Source organism: Neoarius graeffei, chromosome 1, assembly GCF_027579695.1.
Source record: "Neoarius graeffei isolate fNeoGra1 chromosome 1, fNeoGra1.pri, whole genome shotgun sequence".
NCBI classification, from domain to species: domain Eukaryota; kingdom Metazoa; phylum Chordata; class Actinopteri; order Siluriformes; family Ariidae; genus Neoarius; species Neoarius graeffei.
In genome coordinates this window covers 23,819,779-23,839,252 of record NC_083569.1, presented here as the reverse complement: position 1 = coordinate 23,839,252, position 19,474 = coordinate 23,819,779, and the positions used below count along the sequence as shown (strand labels likewise).

Here is a 19,474-nt window from a genome sequence, read left to right as displayed (position 1 = left end):
CTTCCATTTGGGAAGGTATGATGAAAAGGCATTAAATCTGATAAAGTTGGTACCATGCTGCACATGAAGAGAGATTTCCCTCCCCGAACATCCCAAACACACAAATGCCCAACTTGAACACTAGGGCAACCCTTATCCCTTATCAAACTTCTTCCTTCGAGCACTCTGAACAGGTCCACTCTACGATGAGGAACCATTCTTCTGATTAATTTAACTCTCTTGCTAGTGTTGCTTGTTGGTTTAGATTTAATTCCTATCCTTACTGTTATTAACCCTCATCCTACCATGCTATTTTACACCTTAATCTTACCATGTGGGGTCCGTTTGGACCACAATACTTTTCTTTAAAATTAAAGCTTATAAAGACAAAATCACCAGATAAGTTTTGTTCAGAACATCTTGTATTAATAACAGCAATACACTAAAGGGCCCAAGGCATAAAGAACACACTTAACCTTCATCCTACCAGCCAATTTTACATACACAAACTCCCAGGCGGGGTCCGTATGGACCCCAGGAGGGAATACCTTGAAATCAATGCAGTAAGAACCAATTCAATGCAGCAAACAGACATAACTTTATTGAAGAACAAAATCCACTATGGCTGAATATCAATGATGTATTATAAATGCAATAACATTGCAATAATATTGCAATAACTAGCATACATGTAGCAAATTATAGCGCCACAAAAAAAATTGGCATTATATACATGATTTTTGCAGCTCATGCAGCTGTAAACCATTCTGGATTACAACTTAGGTCTTTTCTTACAGAATTTAAAACAAAAAAGTAATTGTAAAATAATTTAGGGCTTTTGTTTTGCAGCCTGTGCTTATTGCAGCAGTGGGGTCCACACGGACCCCAAGAAGGAATGCCTTGGTAGTTTCATTATGGAACATAAAAGAAGTTAACTTTCAGTGTGCTATTCAATTATAAAATGAAAGACAGATAAACTTTACTCTGGGGTCCGGTTGGACCCCAGTAACAAATTAATTATACCTTCACAATGCAAAAAGCTGATCTTCCGGTGCTTTAGTGTTTTAATTAAGACATAAATTCCGACAAATTCATAAAACGGTGAGGCAGTATGTCACATATTTTTAAAATGGCAAACAAACATATAGGTGCGGGGTCCAGATGGACCCCACTTGGTAGGATGAAGGTTAACATGAATATAGAAAACTTGCTGTAAATGTTAACCTTAAAGAATGGAGTTTCATAACATCACAAAGAGAAATCACATCTTAACTGTAGTGATGAGTTTGTAGTCCCTTAGTTAATTAGTCTCCGGGCTCCGATTCCCCCAACTCCCTGATGTATTTATCCACATCCATCGGGCTGTCAAAGATGGTTGTTTGTGCTCTGTGAGTCAGCAGTAGCCTGGCAGGGAAGATGATGCTGTGTTTGAGGATCCCCTTGTCCCGCAGCCTTTTCCTCATGTTGTCATATTGTCTCTGTTGTTTGTAAACTTCTGCAGACAAATCCGGGAGGAATCTGATTTTATTATTTTTGTAGATTATCTTTTATTTTTAAATTTATTAATTAATTAATTTTTTTCCTTACCCTGGTGGCTCGAAGTATGCCCTCTCTATCTTTATAATTAAGACATTTCACAATGAGTGCTCTCAGCATAGAACCAGGATTTTGGTTCGGTAAGCGGTGGGCTCTCTCCAGAACCGGGGCTGATATCTCCAGATTGTCCGCAATCCATTTCTCCATGTACGAGCATGGGTTGGATCCCTCCTCTTTCTCAGGTATGCCCAGTATGCGCACATTGTTGTGATGGCTCCTGCACTCCAGGTCTTCCACTTTACTGGCTAAACTTTCAGCCTTCTTCTCAAGTTTGGCCACCGTCGCTTACAGTTTGTTAATGGTGTCCTCCACTGCAGAAATGCATTGCTCTGCCTTGGAAGTGTGGCCGCTGCATTCTTTAATGTCAGATTGCACGTTCTCGATAGCCGCCAATACCCCTTCCATTTCTGTATGAAAGTCTTGTTTGAATGACAGTATAGCCTTGATGATGTCCGAGGTAGAGGGATTTTCTGTGCTTTCGATGGAGTCGGTGTTACCCACCTGTGCAGGTGGCGCATCGCTGTTCTCTTCGGAGTTAGCTGTCGACATGTTTTCTTCATTAAGGAGCCCTCCGTTTCACTTTAGCTCGTCCTTGTTCTTTGTCCTTGTCATGTTTGATTGTTCAAGCCTAAATCACAAAATCTTTTACTTTTAAAGGCAGTTAGGAATGTTTAAAGTGCTCAACTTGTAGGGTTAGCAACAGAGCAAGAGAAACCACGACTACTCAGCGCACCGCCATTACCAGAAGTCTACTGTACAGTTTTTATGATATAATAGTTTCTTAGTTTTTAGTAATTCAGCAAGACTTTCAGGAAATGCTTTTGAGGAGTGTAAACATTTATGAAGGTCAAATGTTTTACAGGTAACGTCTTAAATGCTAATATAAGCAAAAAGAATATGGAATTACTACTACTACAACATAATAATAATAATAAAACATTTACGGTTAAAATCCCGACCCCATTGAGATCACTGTTACTTGGCCGTGTCTCCATGAAAAGCGATGTGTCTGAGTGTTTCTGTAAAATATAATAGAAAATGGAGACCCTTTATATGAACACAATGACTATTTACCATAAATCACATCACTGACATTACAGTATTTATTAATAATAATGAAAATCAACATTTTCCTCAACCTGAACTCCCACCTCCCAAAAACATGTCAGTAGGTCGACTGATCACTAAATTGCCCCTAAAATGATGGACTGGTGGATCATCCAGGGTGGAGTATAATTCTGGATCCAGTTACAGATTTTATACCTCTGAACATTTCTGGCCGGCTTTCTGAAAAATACACATCTGCTGTTGTATCCATTTAAAACACATTATCTGTTCATTCTGCATGATGGAGTGATATTCTGTTCCATCCCTAATGACCATATAAGAAGGAAAAACTATTTTTTTTCTCCAGTTCCACAATATTTTTGTTGTGTTGTATTCAGCACTGCGCTCTCTAAATGTTAATGCACTCATAAAGAATTATTATAGTAAAATTAGGGTTAAAGTTTAGATTGTAGGCTTAAAGTGATGAATGTTATTGTCTTTAACAGCAACAATGTTTTGTTCCCAGTGTTTTACAGAAGGCAGGAGACAGAAGAGAAAAGATCTTCATCACAGATACAGGGTAAGATCAAACCCAACACCATGACTGTGACACTGACACACTGGTATTATAAACCTCTCTGCTGTTATTTCATAGAGACTGATTAGATTATAGAAAACATACAGGAGAATAAAACAAATGCACAGTGAGAACATCATAAAGAACTATCTGTGGAAACCAGTCAGAAAAACTGTGATCTTAAACTCTAATAATTGGAGCCCATGTCTCACCATGTCTTCCTACTTCACCCTGTCACACAGGCACGCCCCAGAATCTGCTGCTGGAAATGACGTCCGGAAAAAATTCAGATTAAATCTGATGAAGAAGTTTCAGTGCTTAAATGAAGTGATAATAAAGCAGGAAAACCGAGTGCTCCTGAATGAGATCTACACAGAGCTCTACATCACAGAGGGAGACAGTGGAGACGTCAATAAAGAACATGAGGTGAGACAGATCGAGGCAGCGTCCAGGAGAAAAACAACAGAGGAAACACCAATCAAATGCAACAACATCTTTAAGCCCTTATCTGAAGAAGACGAACCCATCAGAACTGTAGTGACAAAGGGAGTGGCTGGTATCGGAAAAACAGTCTCTGTGCAGAAGTTCATTGTGGACTGGGCTGAAGGGAAAGCAAATCAGGACGTCCCCCTCATATTTCCACTTCCTTTCAGAGAGCTGAATCTGATGGAGGACCAAAACCTGAGTCTGATGGAGCTCCTTCATGTCTATTTTAAGGAAAGCAAAGAAACAGAAATGTCCGGGTTGGGAAAGGTTCTGTTCATTTTTGATGGATTGGATGAGTGTCGTTTCCCTCTGGATTTCCAGAACACAGTGAGTGTGTGTGATGTAACTGAATCAGCATCAGTGCATGTGCTGCTGATAAACTTGATCAAAGGGAATCTGCTTCCCTCTGCTCTCATCTGGATCACCTCCCGACCAGCAGCAGCTGATCAAATCCCCTCTGAGTACGTCCACCGAGTCACAGAGGTACGAGGGTTCAATGACCCTCAGAAGGAGGAGTACTTCAGGAAGAGGGTCAGTGATCAGAGCCTGGCCGAGAACATCATCACACACCTGAAGTCATTAAGAAGCCTCTACATCATGTGTCACATCCCAGTCTTCTGCTGGATTTCAGCCGCTGTTCTAGAGAGAATGTTGGGTGAAGCAGATAGTAGAAAGATCCCCAAGACTCTGACTCAAATGTACACACACTTCCTCATCATTCACACCAACACCATCAGAGGAAAGTACTCAAAGAAGCAGGAGAGTGATGAAGAAATGCTTCTCAAACTGGGAAAACTGGCTTTTGAGCAGCTGGAGAAAGGCAACCTGATCTTCTATGAGGAAGACCTGAGAGAGTGTGGCATTGATGTGACAGAAGCAGCAGTGTACTCTGGTGTGTGTACGCAGATCTTCAGAGAGGAGGTTGGGCTTCACCAGAGTAAAGTGTACTGCTTTGTTCATCTGAGCGTTCAGGAGCATCTCGCAGCTCTGTATGTTCATCTGACCTTCATGAAGGAAAAGAGAAATGTTCTTGATCAGAGTCAGTCCAGTAATTTGTATTTTTGGTCCTTTAAGACAATTTCAGATGTACACAGGAGTGCTGTAGATCAGACCTTAAAAAGTCAGACTGGACATCTGGATCTGTTCCTCCGCTTTCTTCTGGGTCTCTCACTGAAGTCCAATCAGAAACTCTTACGTGCCTTAGTAACACAGACAGGAAGTAGCTCCTGGACAAGAAAGAGGAAAACAGTTCAGTACATTAAGGAGAAGATCAGTGAAAATCTTCCTGCAGAAAAATCCATCAATCTGTTCCACTGTCTGAATGAACTGGGTGACGATTCTCTAGTGGAGGAAATCCAACGCTACGTAAAATCTGGAAAACAAAATAAATTCTCTCCTTCACAGTGGTCTGCTCTGGTGTTTGTGTTACTGACTTCAGCACAGGAGCTGGAGAAGTTTGACCTGAGTAAATATACCAGTACAAAGAAGATACCAGATGAGGTTCTTGTGAAAGTGATGCCTGTGATTTCAGCATCCAGAAAAGCAAGGTAAGTAAAGCTGAATATAACTGCTCTACTGTTCCACTGTGAGAAAGAGAGAAACTGAAAGCACTGTGACAAATCTGCACTTTGGGACAAAATCCACAACTCCATTACTCGAGTGAAAGTAAAGATCCTCCGGGTCAAATGTTACTGCAATACAAGTGAAAGCTGTTCAGTCGAATTTTTACTTGAGTTACAGTACTGGAGGATTTGCTTTTAAAAATACTTCAGTCTTCAAAAATACTTTTTCATGATTCTTTTTGTTTTCTTTTTAATATCAAGGTGTTGTTGGATTGTTGCCACGATGCATTTACAGAATCTAATGACTCGGAAACAACCTACTGAATGCAGTGACTAGCTTTTTGAACCTGTAGGATAGTGTGTAGAATATGATACAGAGCCTGTAGAAATGCTGATCGAAATACAATTAAGTCGACAATAGGACAGCGTTTTGTTGTTGTTTTTAAACACCCCCACCCTGTCAAATACACACAGAGCGTGCGCGTATACACAGAAAGAGAGAGAGAGAGAGATATTTGTGGGTAATTCTATGGATCTGTGATATCTGCTGGAAGAGAAGATCAGGGAGGATTGGGAATCGAGTGGCAGTCATTTGTTTTCACCTGATACCAAAACTTGTAGCGTCATAGCAACCATCGCAAAGACATGGACAAAAAGCCCAGAAACTCCTCCTTACCCGGGCAAAAATGATACAGGATTTATCTTGTAGTGTCCTGATCCCCAGATCTTTAACTCAGCCACATATAACAAGTTGTTCTCCTCCATGCTCTTTCAGGTTTTAATCTGTGTGTCATGTAGAACGATGTCTGCAGCACCAGGTAGTTTGAGACATCAGGGAACTCAACGGATGGATAATTTTCCAGCTCATAATGAATGAATAACTTTATTTAAACACAATCAGTTGATCAGCAGAGCTGGCGGGGTCGTGCATGTACAGATACAGACAGACAGACAGACAGACAGACAGACAGACAGACAGATAGATAGATAGATAGATAGATAGATAGATAGATAGATAGATAGATAGATAGATAGATAGATAGATAGATAGATACTTTAATAATCCTTTACAGGCAATTACAGTGTCACAGCAGCACAACATTCAGACATCACATCACACATTACCTCACCGCAAACTCTAATAATTGAATACTACTATTAATAGGTTAAAATAGATAAATAAATAAATAAATAAATAAATAATACTAAAGCAGAAGGAATGCAGTTACTTTTGTGCATTATAGAACCTTATAGCAGCTGGTATAAAGGACTTCCTGAATCTCTCTGTTTTACATATTGGTGCAATCAGTCTCTGACTAAAACTGCTATTGTTAACCACTTTCAGGGCATGGAGTGGGTGTTGACAGTTGTCCAAAATTGCCCTCAATTTACTCAGGGATCTGGCCTCTGTCACCTGCTGAACTGTTGGGAAAACAGTCCCTACCACTGATCCCGCCTTCCTAATTAGCTTGTCCAGTCTTTTGTTGTCAGCAGCACAGGCTCCCACACCCCAACATACAACAGCAAAGAAGAGGGCACTTGCCACCACTGAATGGTAGACACTACATAGTAAGGGCTGACAGATATTAAAAGATCGCAGCCTTCTTAAAAAATAAAGTCGGCTTTGGCCCTTCCTTCCTATACACAGTCTCCATATGACTCCTCCAGTCCAGCCTACCATCCAGCTGCACTCCCAGGTACCTATGGTTGGCAACCACCTCCACCTCAGTGCCTCTGATGGTGATTGGTGTTGATTGAGTCCTTTTCCTCCCCTTCCTGAAGTCCACAATAATCTCCTTGGTTTTTGTGGTGTTCAGCTGGAGGTGATTGTGTGCGCTCCATTCCACAAAGTCATCCACAGTGGCTCTATACTCCAACTCATCGCCCCCTTTGATGAGGCCTACAACAGCAGTGCCATCTGAAAATTTCTGCATAAAGCAGCTGTTGGTATTATATTGAAAATCTGCTGTATATATTGTCAACAGAAATGGAGCCAGCACAGTTCCTTGTGGAGCTCCTGTGCTGCTCAAGATGGTACTAGAGACACTGTCCTGCAGACGCACAGACTGTGGTCTGAGGTGAAGGTAGTCCAGGACCCACAGTACAAGCGATGGATCCACCTCCATCTTCTCCATCTTTTCACCAAGGAGTTGTGGCTGGATGGTATTGAATGCACTTGAGAAGTCAAAGAATGTAATCCTTACAGCTGCATCAGAGGTGTCCAGATGTGTATAAGCTCTCTGCAGCATATAGATGAGGGCATCATCGACACTGATGTTGGGCTGATACGCAAACTGCAAGGGATCCATATGAGTTGACACACTAGTCCTGATGTGAGAGAGGACCAGCCTCTCAAATGTCTTCATTATGTGTGAGGTGAGCGCAACTGGTCTGTAATCATTATGCTGAGTAGGATGGGACTTTTTTGGAACAGGAACCAGACAAGATGTTTTCCACAGCCTTGGGACCTTCTGCAGACGCAAGCTCAGATTAAACAGGTGTGTTAAAATGCCACACAGCTCTGCGGAGCAGGCCTTCAGTAGCCTTGGGCTAATATCATCGGGCCCGGCTGCTTTCCCTGGCTTCAGTCCTTTAAGCATCCTCTTGACCTGTGCAGTATGCAATGTCACAGGTGAGTGGAGAAATGGAGGGCTCTGTACAGATGGCATCTCAGAGTTGTTGGAAAGAGGGAGAGTAACAGGAGGAGGGAAAGAAGAAGAGAAACCATTGATGGTCCACTGACCAGATGGGGGAGACTGGATTGGTGTGGTGCAGTCAAATCTGTTGAAGAAGTTATTAAGATCATCAGCCAGACCTTGTTCACCAGCAAGCAGTGCCCCACCTTTCTGTTCCATGCCTGTGATCTTTCGCATTCCAGCCCAAACCTGCTTTACTCCATCTTGCTGCAGCTGTTGTTCTAGCTTAAGCCTATATACTTCCTTCCCCTCTCTTATCTTCACCCTCAGTTCCCTCTGAAGTTCTTTCAATCTGTTCCTGTCGCCCATCCTAAACGCCCTTTTCTTCTCATTTAATAAGGCCTTCAAACTGCTGGTAATCCATGGCTTAGTATTTGGGTAGCAATGAACTACCTTGGATGGCATGACAGTGTCATAACAGAAGATAAGATGATATATTGGGTTATGCATTCAACTAGACCGTCAATGTCCTCTCCATACTCCTCACAGAACACATTCCAATCTGTAATCTCAAAACAGCACCTTAAAGCTTCCTCAGCCTCTGGACACCAGCCTCTTGATGTCCTGGTTATGACAGGTAACCTTTTAACAGTTGGAATATAAGAGGAAGAAAGGTGAATCATGTCATGATCTGATCGGCCAAGAGGAGGCAGTGCAGTGCATTTGTATGCATTCTGTACATTTGCATACAACAAGTCCAGAGTTTTATCACCTCTTGTCGTACAGTTAACAAACTGCTTAAATGTGGGCAAAGTCTTAGATAGAGAGACATGATTGCAATCTCCAGACACAGCAATGAATGCCTCTGGGTACTTTGACTCAAGTCCTGCGATAGTAGTATGAATGACGTCATACGCGATTTCTGCATTAGCCAAGGGAGGTATGTAAACAACAATGACGACCACCACACTGAACTCCCTGGGCAAGTAATATGGTCTTAAACTAACCGCTAGAAGTTCAATGTCTTCATTGCATATACGTTCCTTGATGGTAGCATGATTAGGGTTACACCAGTTGTTGTTGATGAGCAGTATTAGCCCCCCTCCTTTCTGCTTTCCACTCGCTCTAGTGTCCCTGTCCGCTCGTATTGTCCTGAAGCCGGCAAAACTGATCAGAGAATCAGACGTGTTGTCCGTCAGCCACGTCTCTGTCAGGCATACTAAACTACTCTCCCGGTACTCTTTCTGGTTCCTAATAAGGGTTTCCAGTTCATCTAATTTGTTTGTTAAACAACGAACATTTCCCATGGTGATGGATGGAACAGCTGGTTTAAATGTCGCCCTCCATGTTCTGGCTAGCCTCCTCTTGTTTCTTTTAACACCAGCACGCGTTCCCCGATGCCTCCTCTTCAATAATTCCCTTGGTATATCATGTCTAATCCCGTATGTTGAGAAATGCCCAATGTTTAGCAGTTCCTGATGGGTATATACCACAGCCGTTTGCCCTGTTCGCCCGGTTGATAGACACATAATGTCCACTCCTTTTGCCACCACTCGTTGGTTCTTGGTTCAGCACTCAATAATCCACAATGCTTAAAAAAAACATCCACTACACACACAGCTGCTGCAACAGGCTGCCGTCTCACCGGCGCCCCACCCGGAGATAGTTTACTTATCTCTGGTCATACAAATACAAGACTAAAATATACACAATGTTTAAAAAAGCTTAAAATCTGTTGATTATCTTCACATTAAGTTAATTAATAGTATGCATAACTATTGTCTTTGTATTTAGTTACGGCTACAATATGATCACTATTTATTCTACTAATGTCAAATTTAGGTGGTAAATTTTTCTTTCATAGGAAAAATCCTTCGGAATGGTTTCTATATCCACTTCTTTTGAGTGGACTTCTTGGTTTTAATAACCTGCTTGTTTGCTGAACACAAACATGGCAATAAGTTCTTGTGCGAATGGATCAGACTCCACTTTTGGATCATTAACCCCTTCTGACTGAGAATGACCTGCATCCATACAGCTTTAAATACAATATCTACAATCTAAAAATTTGTTTTTATTGCATTTATTTAAATTCCCATCTGTAACAGGGAGTGATGTTGCATCCCATGAATACACTTTACAGTAGATTATTAGATTCTAATCGAATAGATGAGCCAAAATAATTGGGGATCTTTTTTAATGGGCCCCGACTCGGTACAAGTACAGTATGAATAGGTGGGCTTTAAAGCAGAGAAAGTTGAGAACCCCTGCTCTACAGGGCCTGGATCTTGATGCGTTTAATGCTGAGGGCAGGCCACCTATGGTGGACAGAGGGACGGCGTGAACGGCACCCACAATTTGCAGAGGCTGCACAGGAAGCTGATGTAGATGAGGAAGACAGGTTGTTTAATTTCCTCCTGAATGCAACGGCAGACTGAATGATAAGACAGTACTGCAGTACACACTCCTGTTTTATAATGTTTTTAGTTTTATAATTCATCTTTGCAATATTGCGAGTCATTGTGAGGCAAAAGAAAGTGTTTTGTGTCGGAAACTCGATATAAAAAGACATATTATGTACTCGTACCATACGTAAGTCTTATGTCATCTCATTATCTCTAGCCACTTTATCCTGTTCTACAGGGTCACAGGCAAGCTGGAGCCTATCCCAGCTGACTACGGGCGAAAGGCGGGGTACACCCTGGACAAGTCGCCAGGTCCTCACAGGGCTGACACATAGACACAGACAACCATTCACACTCACATTCACACCTACGGTCAATTTAGAGTCACCAGTTAACCTAACCTGCATGTCTTTGGACTGTGGGGGAAACCGGAGCACCCGGAGGAAACCCACGCAGACACGGGGAGAACATGCACACTCCACACAGAAAGGCCCTCGCTGGGCACAGGGCTCAAACCCGGACCTTCTTGCTGTGAGGTGACAGCGCTAACCACTACACGAATGTGCTGCCCCTCTTACATGTATGATATTGATTTATGTTTCATGTTTTCAGGGTTTGTCTTGTTCTTCTGTTGCAGACATAAATGTTTTTAAAAATAATTTTTTAAATGTTCTTTTGTCTAAATAACTCAATTATACCCCTAGAAAACATATCAGTGTTGCCTTGAACCGTGGACTTGACAACTGGCCGAAATACCACAAAATTTTAGGGCAAAAGGAAATTCAAAGGGGACAAAAATGTTTTGAAGCCATTTGCCCTGCAGGGAAAAAGGTGACAAAAGTTAATGTTGAGGCCTGTTATGACCTGATAAACGGTTTTATTCAAGTCGTGAAAACAGACTTTCACAGAGAACTCATTACAAACACCATTCTTATTTACTTTTATTACATCATAATATAAATTTATTACATTATTTTGTTTTAATATCCTGATATAATTTATAAATTTAATTTTTTTTTTCCTGTTGACCTTCACAGCTTTTGTTCTTTTCCCTGCTGTAGCTCTGGGATTTATTGATTTCAGGTCAGACAGGGAGAGACAACACACAGACTGTAAGGGGAAGAACATGTCCAGTCTGTAAATCACTGGCACCAGGAACAAATAAGGACAGACATCCCAAGTGTCCCGGAAGTTCCGGGAGTCTCCCGCATATTGAGAGCGGCTCCCTGATGCCCGGAATTTGGAGAATATCTCCCGGAATCTAGAGCAAGCGAGCAAGAGCATGCACGCGAAACATTAATGTCTGCATCGCGCATATGACGGAGTGTGTGAGGGAGACTGCGCATGTGCCTGTTCATGTAGCGCGTGCTCGACAAAGAGCATCCTGATTGGCCTACAGACATCCAAACTCATTTCAGGGAGGTGTCGTGACCCCCCATGGGGAAAAAAGTCATGCGTCACGACACCTTCCTGAAATGAGTTTCTGCAGGTTGGGATGTCTTCAAGGAGCACCTGGCAACACACACACACAGTTAGCCAAGTAGCTCATCATGAGTATCTCCATAAAACTCCTTCAGCACTGGGCTGTGATCATTTCAGTCGCTCACTAATTAGAGAACAAATCAAATGTCTGATCTGTTCAGATAAATATGACTCTGCCTCGAACTCTGCCTGCTTCATCTAAACCTGACTTTTGAAACTCTTTTCCTTTCTCCTCTTGTAAATATTTTAGATCAGACTCTTATTTCCTGATTTGGTGATCAGATTTGATGTTGCGTGTTTATCCCATGTGTCAGTGATGACGTGTGCAGCAGAAAACTCAAATCCGAACAGCTCGAACTGTGAATTACTGTTACAGCATTTCAGTGTATTGTCGACTCGGAGTTTGTACTTTTGTTATTTATGAAAATGAAATGGTGCAGTGAAAGATTTGAGGACCTGTTTGATCATTTGTGTGAGTTTATTATGTATTATTTTATTTCCTTCAGGATCAGTTGTGATACGATCAAAGGGAGAAGCGCTGAAGCTCTGGTCTCAGTGCTCAACTCAGAAACCTCCAGTCTGAGAGAACTGCATCTGACTGTGAAGACACTGGATCTGTCTGGGAATAAACTAGAAGACTCAGGAGTGAAGCGTCTCTGTGCTGTACTGGAGAATCCTCACTGTAAAGTGGAGACACTGAAGTAAGATCATCTCTCTGAGAGTCACAATAACTCACTAAAGCAGCAGTTAATAGTTGTATACAGTGTTGTTTATCAATTAAAATTTTCTGTAAAAGTAAAACATGCAGAACAAATATATTAGTCATGAAGTGATCATTTCTCCTCAGAATCACTTTTACTTTAAAGAAATAATTAAATCTATTTACAATTAAATATGTGATCATTAAAAATCCAGTCAAGCAGAGATAAACTCTACAAAACCTGACTCTTCACTTAAACCTTTAAATTATTGACTTTTTGCTGAATCATTTGCACCTCGAGTAAACTTAATGTCAGTAACAGTGGTAATGTTTGAGTCATTATTAATAATAGCTTGTGATTGGTGAAGAGAATAGAGACAGCCCAACATGAGAGACATCATCTTCACAACCACTATTACACCAAGATGAAAATCTGTTGATGAAGTGTGTGTCATTGTGTCTCTGCAGGTTGTGTGGTTGTGGTGTCTCAGATGAAGGCTGTGCTGCTCTGAGTTCAGCTCTGAGATCAAACCCCTCACACCTGAGAGAACTGGATCTGACTAATAATAATCTGGGAGACTCAGGAGTGAAGCGTCTCTGTGCTGTCCTGGAGAATCCTCACTGTAAACTGGAGAAACTGAGGTAAGATCATCTCTCTGAGAGTCACATGACCTGCTCCTCAGTAAGAGACATTCTCTAATAGTGAGACTGAAGCAGAGGTTTTAGGTTCATCATCAGTGTCCTGAGGAGGAAGATTGTTTCTTTTCACTGCACACTGATGACTTGTCACAGAGTCTTTGGGTCAGATGGATGTATGTGAGAAACTGCAGCACAAAACGGGACTTGATCCAACTGCAATGTGTCTGAAATCACTGTGAAATTTACTACAACACTGTAACTAATCACACAAACTGCACCTGAGACACAAACTAACTGCCCTCTTCAAAAAATTGAAGCTTTCAATTCCGTTATTTGAATAAAATGATTCCTTGAAAGAAAGGAAAAGCAAAACTATAAATTGTGTGTCGTCTGCAGAGCTGTTTGTGTTACAATATTGGACTGATCCGCAAGTCGTCATGCTAATCGAGGTGGATCAGTCATATTAAATATTAAATAAATGATCATAAATCAGGAAAGGGAAAAAAAGAATACGAGGAGAAAAGAAACTGATAATAATAATAATAATAATAATAATAATAAAAAGAACTTGGAAAGAAATTGTTACAGCTGGACAGGAAGAAAAAGTAATTAATTCGTCGAAAAGATAAACATAACTATAAAAACACCATTTATCAAGGTAGAAAGAGAAAAAAATCAAAATCTGTGATTCTTTAGAGCTGCACTGATTTGAGAGATATCAGTATCATGGGCGTCGCCACCATTGAATGTGAAGGGGGCGTGTCCCCTTCACATTTCATAATTCTTTGTTTGGACGCCCCCATATTTACATAAAATATTAGTTCACCCAGCGCCGTTTCTATTGCTTTGTGAAAGAATCCATTCCACTTGATCGATAAGAGAATACACAGACCACTGAAAAGCCACTCCAGGTTTTCCGGGCGCTCCCTACACGAGTGAATCTCAGCGCGAGCGGAGACATTTTGGTGCAGCTGCTCGAGAGTGGAGGAGGTGACGTCAGCCCCATTGCCACCTCACAATGATTAGCTTTTGCCAAAACCTTATTCTTTTGTTCTATGCCCTCAAAATCAACCCTAGGCCACGTTAAATTAATGTTCAACTACAGTGGCGTGCACAGACATTTTGGGGGGCAAGTGCTCTGGGGGGAAAAAAGGGCACTTTTTTGCGCATGTGGACCTTATTATAAAAGTCTGAGATTTAACCCTCCTCTTGTGTTCGGGTCGCCACTGACCCGTTTTAGTTTTTAAAGGTGTAAAACAGCCACTTAATGTTAATTTATTACATCAAGGCTTTTTGACTTTGCCAGGAATCTCTAGTTGAACAAAATAGAAAAATAAATTTTTGTTTTCCTAAATCTGAAAATGGTCTAGCAAAAAATATAATACTTATGTGCAGTTGTTTCTGTATGCGACGGGCTACTTCACGACAAAATAATTACAGCTTGGGCTTAGATGGCAAACAATACATTTTCACTCGATTCATGTGTTACCTGGCTGGTGGGGCAGGGGAAGAGCTGACTGACTGCCCGATGTGTTGTCTGCGCTACGACAAGGCCGTGGCTTCCAGGACGCTATGCTGCTGCAACCTCACATTGAATGCACTGCACGCTTGTTCACAGAGCAAGAGAGACAGAGGTCCGGTGTGTGTGCGGAGGGGGCACACATCGGGACATTATTTTCACACACGCTTTTAATGCCGCGGCTTTTCTAAAAGATCATGTCGACATTGGCCTCAGTAAACTGTAAAAAAAAAAAATTCAAAAGGGCACTTTTTTGGACAGAGGGCAGAGGGGCAGGTGCTTGAGCACCACCTCGTGTCTATCTGTGCACGCCACTGTTCAGCTAAACAATGAAATAAGCATAGCCTAATGGGGTATTCTTGGTTGATGATGGATTGTTTGCAGTATTTGCTCCCTACCCAGACATAATGGACATAAGGACATTCTTTACAAAGAAGCCGGAAAGTCAGTCAAAATTTCCCCACAGGACAGGGTTTTTTTGTCCCAGTGGAAATGTTAGTGCAGTTAGCTGGCTAGTCAATGTTAGGAGATGTATCAGCTAGCTTAATGTTAGCTATCATTTAATTCAAACCCAGTAGGGCGACCTTACTGTAATGCCAAGAATGAGGTCAAGTCTGCTCTGATGATATTTATTGATTCCCTGTTGTGATTTGAAGAACTTGTTTTGTCTGGTCTTTGCCAGTTTTCTGGAAAGTAACATGGAAAATCAGTGTATGGGGAAGGAATAGTAGAAAGGAAAGCAATGGAGAGAGATGGATGTTATTCCAGGTGGATTGTGAAGGAAAGGGGGATAAAAGTTATGAAGTCGTAGAAATTGTGGTGGCACCAATGTAAGAAGGAGTTATATCTGTTTGTTAGACTGATCTGTAAATGTTACTGTAGTACCACCATTGCATGTAGGTTGACAAAACTGCACTTGTTCATTGTGTGAAGTTCTCTTTTATGTGTCGTTGCTTGACAGTGTGATTTTGTGTTATGAAGACTGCATGATGCCATTCCATTTTTGTTATGAGTATCACTAAATCGGAAAAAAAGTAAAACACACCCACTAAAGTCACTGTTGGTGGTGAACAAAATTGCACCTGTTCATTGTGTGAAGTTATTTTTTATGTGTCACCATTGCTTGACACAGTGTGATTGTGTGTTATGAAGTTTGCATGATGCCATGTCATGCCTGTTCATTGTGTGAAATTATGAATATTCTTATTTTTAAACATACAGTTGAGTGTCACTATTGCTTGGCACAGTGGCATGTTGTGTTACATCTAAAACTAAATAAAAAAGGAAACACAAAATAAAGAGTAAAATACACCCATAAAGTCATTGTTGGTGATAAATTGTGTCACATTCATCTCATTATCTTAGGCAGAGCAGTGGGTTTAAAAACAGGCTGATGACTATATGGACGAGTTGAATGAGGACTTATTGTTGAGTCTCTAAAATAGTCATTGAATTAAGTGACATTTGTAGGTAAAATTATACTCAAGGGCGTCAGAAGCATTTGTAATGGGGGGGGGGGGGGGGGGGGGTGACACACTGGTGGGGGGTCTGGGGGTTGTCCCCCAGAAAATTAATTAAAAATTTTCTGGGGGACAACCCCCAGACCCCCCACCAGTATGTCACCCCCCCCCCCCCCCCCCCCATTAAAAATGCTTCTGACGCCCTTGAGTATAATTGTCATATTTAAGAAGATTATCGATCAGGGCAGTATTGTTGTTTTGGAAGCTCTCTTAATAACCCTGGTAAGTCATTCCACACCCTTACTTCTGCTCTAGAAAATGCATTACATTGCATTTCTGGTCTAGATTTTTTTTGTAAAAGTTCTTGGAAGTCGAAGCCCGAGTACTGTATGAATGGATGCTGCTGGTATCAATAAAAAGATTTAATATGTTGGTTGGGGCAACCCATTTCGAATGTCATGCGTTTGGCAACATACGGATTCATAGTATAGGAATTTTACAGGCATTAATATCAGCATCAACAAAAAGTGGCACCGCGTGCTCATTTCTTTTTGCAAAAGACATGAAGCACAGGGCATGTTTTTGTAGAATCAAAATCTAATTTAAGTAACATTTACTGGCAAGGCTGTACTGGCAATTCACTGTAACAGCATAAGATATGTATGGAAAGATCAGAAACTGATAAATTTGACGTAGTGTCTTAAAAGGTACAAAGTGCCTGAGTTTAGCAGTCATTCCTACAGTTTTACTTATCTTAACAGTTATACTAGTGCATCTCAAAAAATTAGAATATTGTGAAAAAGTTCAATATTTTCCATCAGTTATTTAAGAAAGTGGAAATGTTATATATTATAGACTCATTGCACAGAAACTAAAATGTTTCAAGCATTTTTCTATTTTAATTTTAATCAGTATGGCATACAGTACAAAAACATAAAAAAATCCCATCTCAAAATATTAGAATATTTCATTTCGAGTTTGAGTAAAACAGTATGAACATAGTGTATCTCTCGGTCTAGTTCAGTACACACAACCACAATCATGGGGAAGACTGCTGACTTGACTGTTGTCCAGAAGATGATCACTGATGCCCTCCACAAGGAGGGTGAGCCACAAAAGGTCATTGCTGAAAAGGTGGCTGGAAAAGGTGCACAAGCAACAGGGATAGCCACAGTCTTGAGAGGATTGTCAAGAAAAGTTGATTCAAGAACTTGGGAGAGCTTCACAAGGAGTGGACTGAGGCTGGTGTCAGTGTATCAAGACCCATCACGAACAGACATCTTCAAGAAAGGGGATACAACTTTCGCATTCCTAATATCAAGCTACTCCTGAGCCAGAGGCAATGTCAGAAGTGTCTTATCTGGGCTAAGGAGAGAATGAAATGGACTGTTGCTCAGTGGTCCAAAGTCCTCTTTTCAGATGAAAGTATATTTTGCATTTAATTTGGAAATCACGGTTCTAGAGTCTGGAGGAAGAGTGGAGAGGCACAGAATCCAAGGTGTTTGAAGCCCAGTGTGAAGTTTCCACAGTCTGTGATGATTTGGGGTGCCATGTCATCTGCTGGTGTTGGTCCACTGTATTTTATCAAGTCCAAAGTCAACACAGCCATCTACCAGGAGATTTTAGAGCACTTCATGCTTCCATCTGCTGATGAGCTTTTTGGAGATGCTGATTTCCTTTTCCAGCAGGACTTAGCACCTACCCACAGTGCCAAAACTACTACCAAATGGTTTGCTGACCATGATATTACTGTGTTTGATTGGCCAGCCAACTTGCCTGACCTGAACCCCATAGAGAATCTATGGGGTATTGTCAAGAGGAAGATGAGAAACACCCGACCCAAAAATACAGATACGCTGAAGGCCACTATCAAAGCAACCTGGGCTTCAGTAACACCTCAGCAGTGCCACAGACTGATCACCTCCATGCCACACCGCACTGACACTAATTCATGGTAAAGGAGCCCCAACCAAGTATTGAATGTATAAATGAATATACTTTTCAGAAGTTGGACATTTCTGTATTGTAAATCCTTTTTTTGATTGATCTTAGGGAATATTCGAATAATTTGAGATACTGGATTTCTGATCAAAATTAAAACAAAAAAGGCTTTAAATATTTCACTTTACATGCAATGAATATAGAATATATGAAAGTTTACCTTTTTGAATTAAATTATGAAAAAAAGGAACTTTCTCATGGTATTCTAATTTTTTGAAATGCACTAGTATGTTCAATATGGTATTTAAAGGTAAGATTACTCTCGATTAAGGTTCCAAGATATTTAACATAATCTTTGCACTCGAGGTTGGGAGGTTTGCCTTTTCCATTATCCATCCATCCATTATCTGTAGCCGCTTATCCTGTTCTACAGGGTCGCAGGCAAGCTGGAGCCTATCCCAGCTGACTAAGGGTGAGAGGTGGGGTACACCCTGGACAAGTCGCCTGGTCATCACAGGGCTGACACATAGACACAGACAACCATTCACATTCACACCTACGGTCAATTTAGAGTCACCAGTTAACCTAACTTGCATGTCTTTGGACTGTGGGGGAAACCGGAGCACCCAAAGGAAACCCGGGGACACGGGGAGAACATGCAAACTCCACACAGAAAGGCCCCTGTTGGCCACTAGGCTCGAACCTGGACCTGCTTGCTGTGAGGCAACAGTGCTAACCACTACACGACCGTGCCGCCCCTTTTTATGCCTCTGCCACCGTAAGGTGCAGGAGGTATTATGTTTCCGGGTTGTCCGTCTGTCCGTGGGTCCGTGTGTGCGTCCATCCCGAAACTTTGTGAACGCGATATCTCAAATGCTAATGAAAGGAATTTCACCAAACTTTCACTATTTGTGCACTTTGGGACAAACATGAACTGATTAGATTTTGAGATCAAAAGGTCTAAGGTCAAGGTCACTGTGAGATCAAATGTCTGTCCGAGAACCTTGTGAACATGATATCTCCAAGGCTAATGAAAGGAATTTCACCAAACTTTTACCATTTGTGCATTTGGGGACAAAGATGCACTGATTAGATTTTGAGATCAAAAGGTCTAAGGTCAAGGTCACTGTGAGGTTAAATGTCTGTCCGAAAACCTTGTGAACACAATATCTCCAGGGCTAATACAAGTAATTTCACCAGGTCAAGATTACTGTGAGGTCCAATGTCCATCCCCAAATCATAACTTAATAAGGCATGTAGTCTACTGAACGGAGGCATCCCCATCGACGCCGTTGGCGTCGAGTTCTAGCTAGTTCATTATCATAGATTGATATTTTACAGATCCTGTCATCTCAAACTTTGAAGTTGTGTGTTTCAGCAGTACCCTGGTGAAAAAAACTCACAGGATCTTTAAGGATCCATGAGGATTGTCAAAGACCTGCCAA

At 41.4% G+C, this 19,474-nt stretch overlaps 1 protein-coding gene across 16 annotated transcripts in view; it reads left to right on the top strand.

Moving 5' to 3' along the window:
* Nucleotides 1–19,474, top strand: part of LOC132892138 (NACHT, LRR and PYD domains-containing protein 12-like) — a 445,190-nt gene that overhangs the window by 335,262 nt on the left and 90,454 nt on the right. For 15 of the 16 annotated variants that reach the window (XM_060930602.1, XM_060930560.1, XM_060930556.1 and 12 more), the window contains 4 exons: nt 3,149–3,202; nt 3,442–5,232; nt 12,277–12,471; nt 12,939–13,112. In XM_060930602.1, the coding sequence (XP_060786585.1) occupies nt 3,149–3,202; nt 3,442–5,232; nt 12,277–12,471; nt 12,939–13,112 (2,214 nt within the window). The remainder of the gene's footprint in view (nt 1–3,148; nt 3,203–3,441; nt 5,233–12,276; nt 12,472–12,938; nt 13,113–19,474) is intronic. The other variant, XM_060930582.1, reaches the window with a different exon arrangement.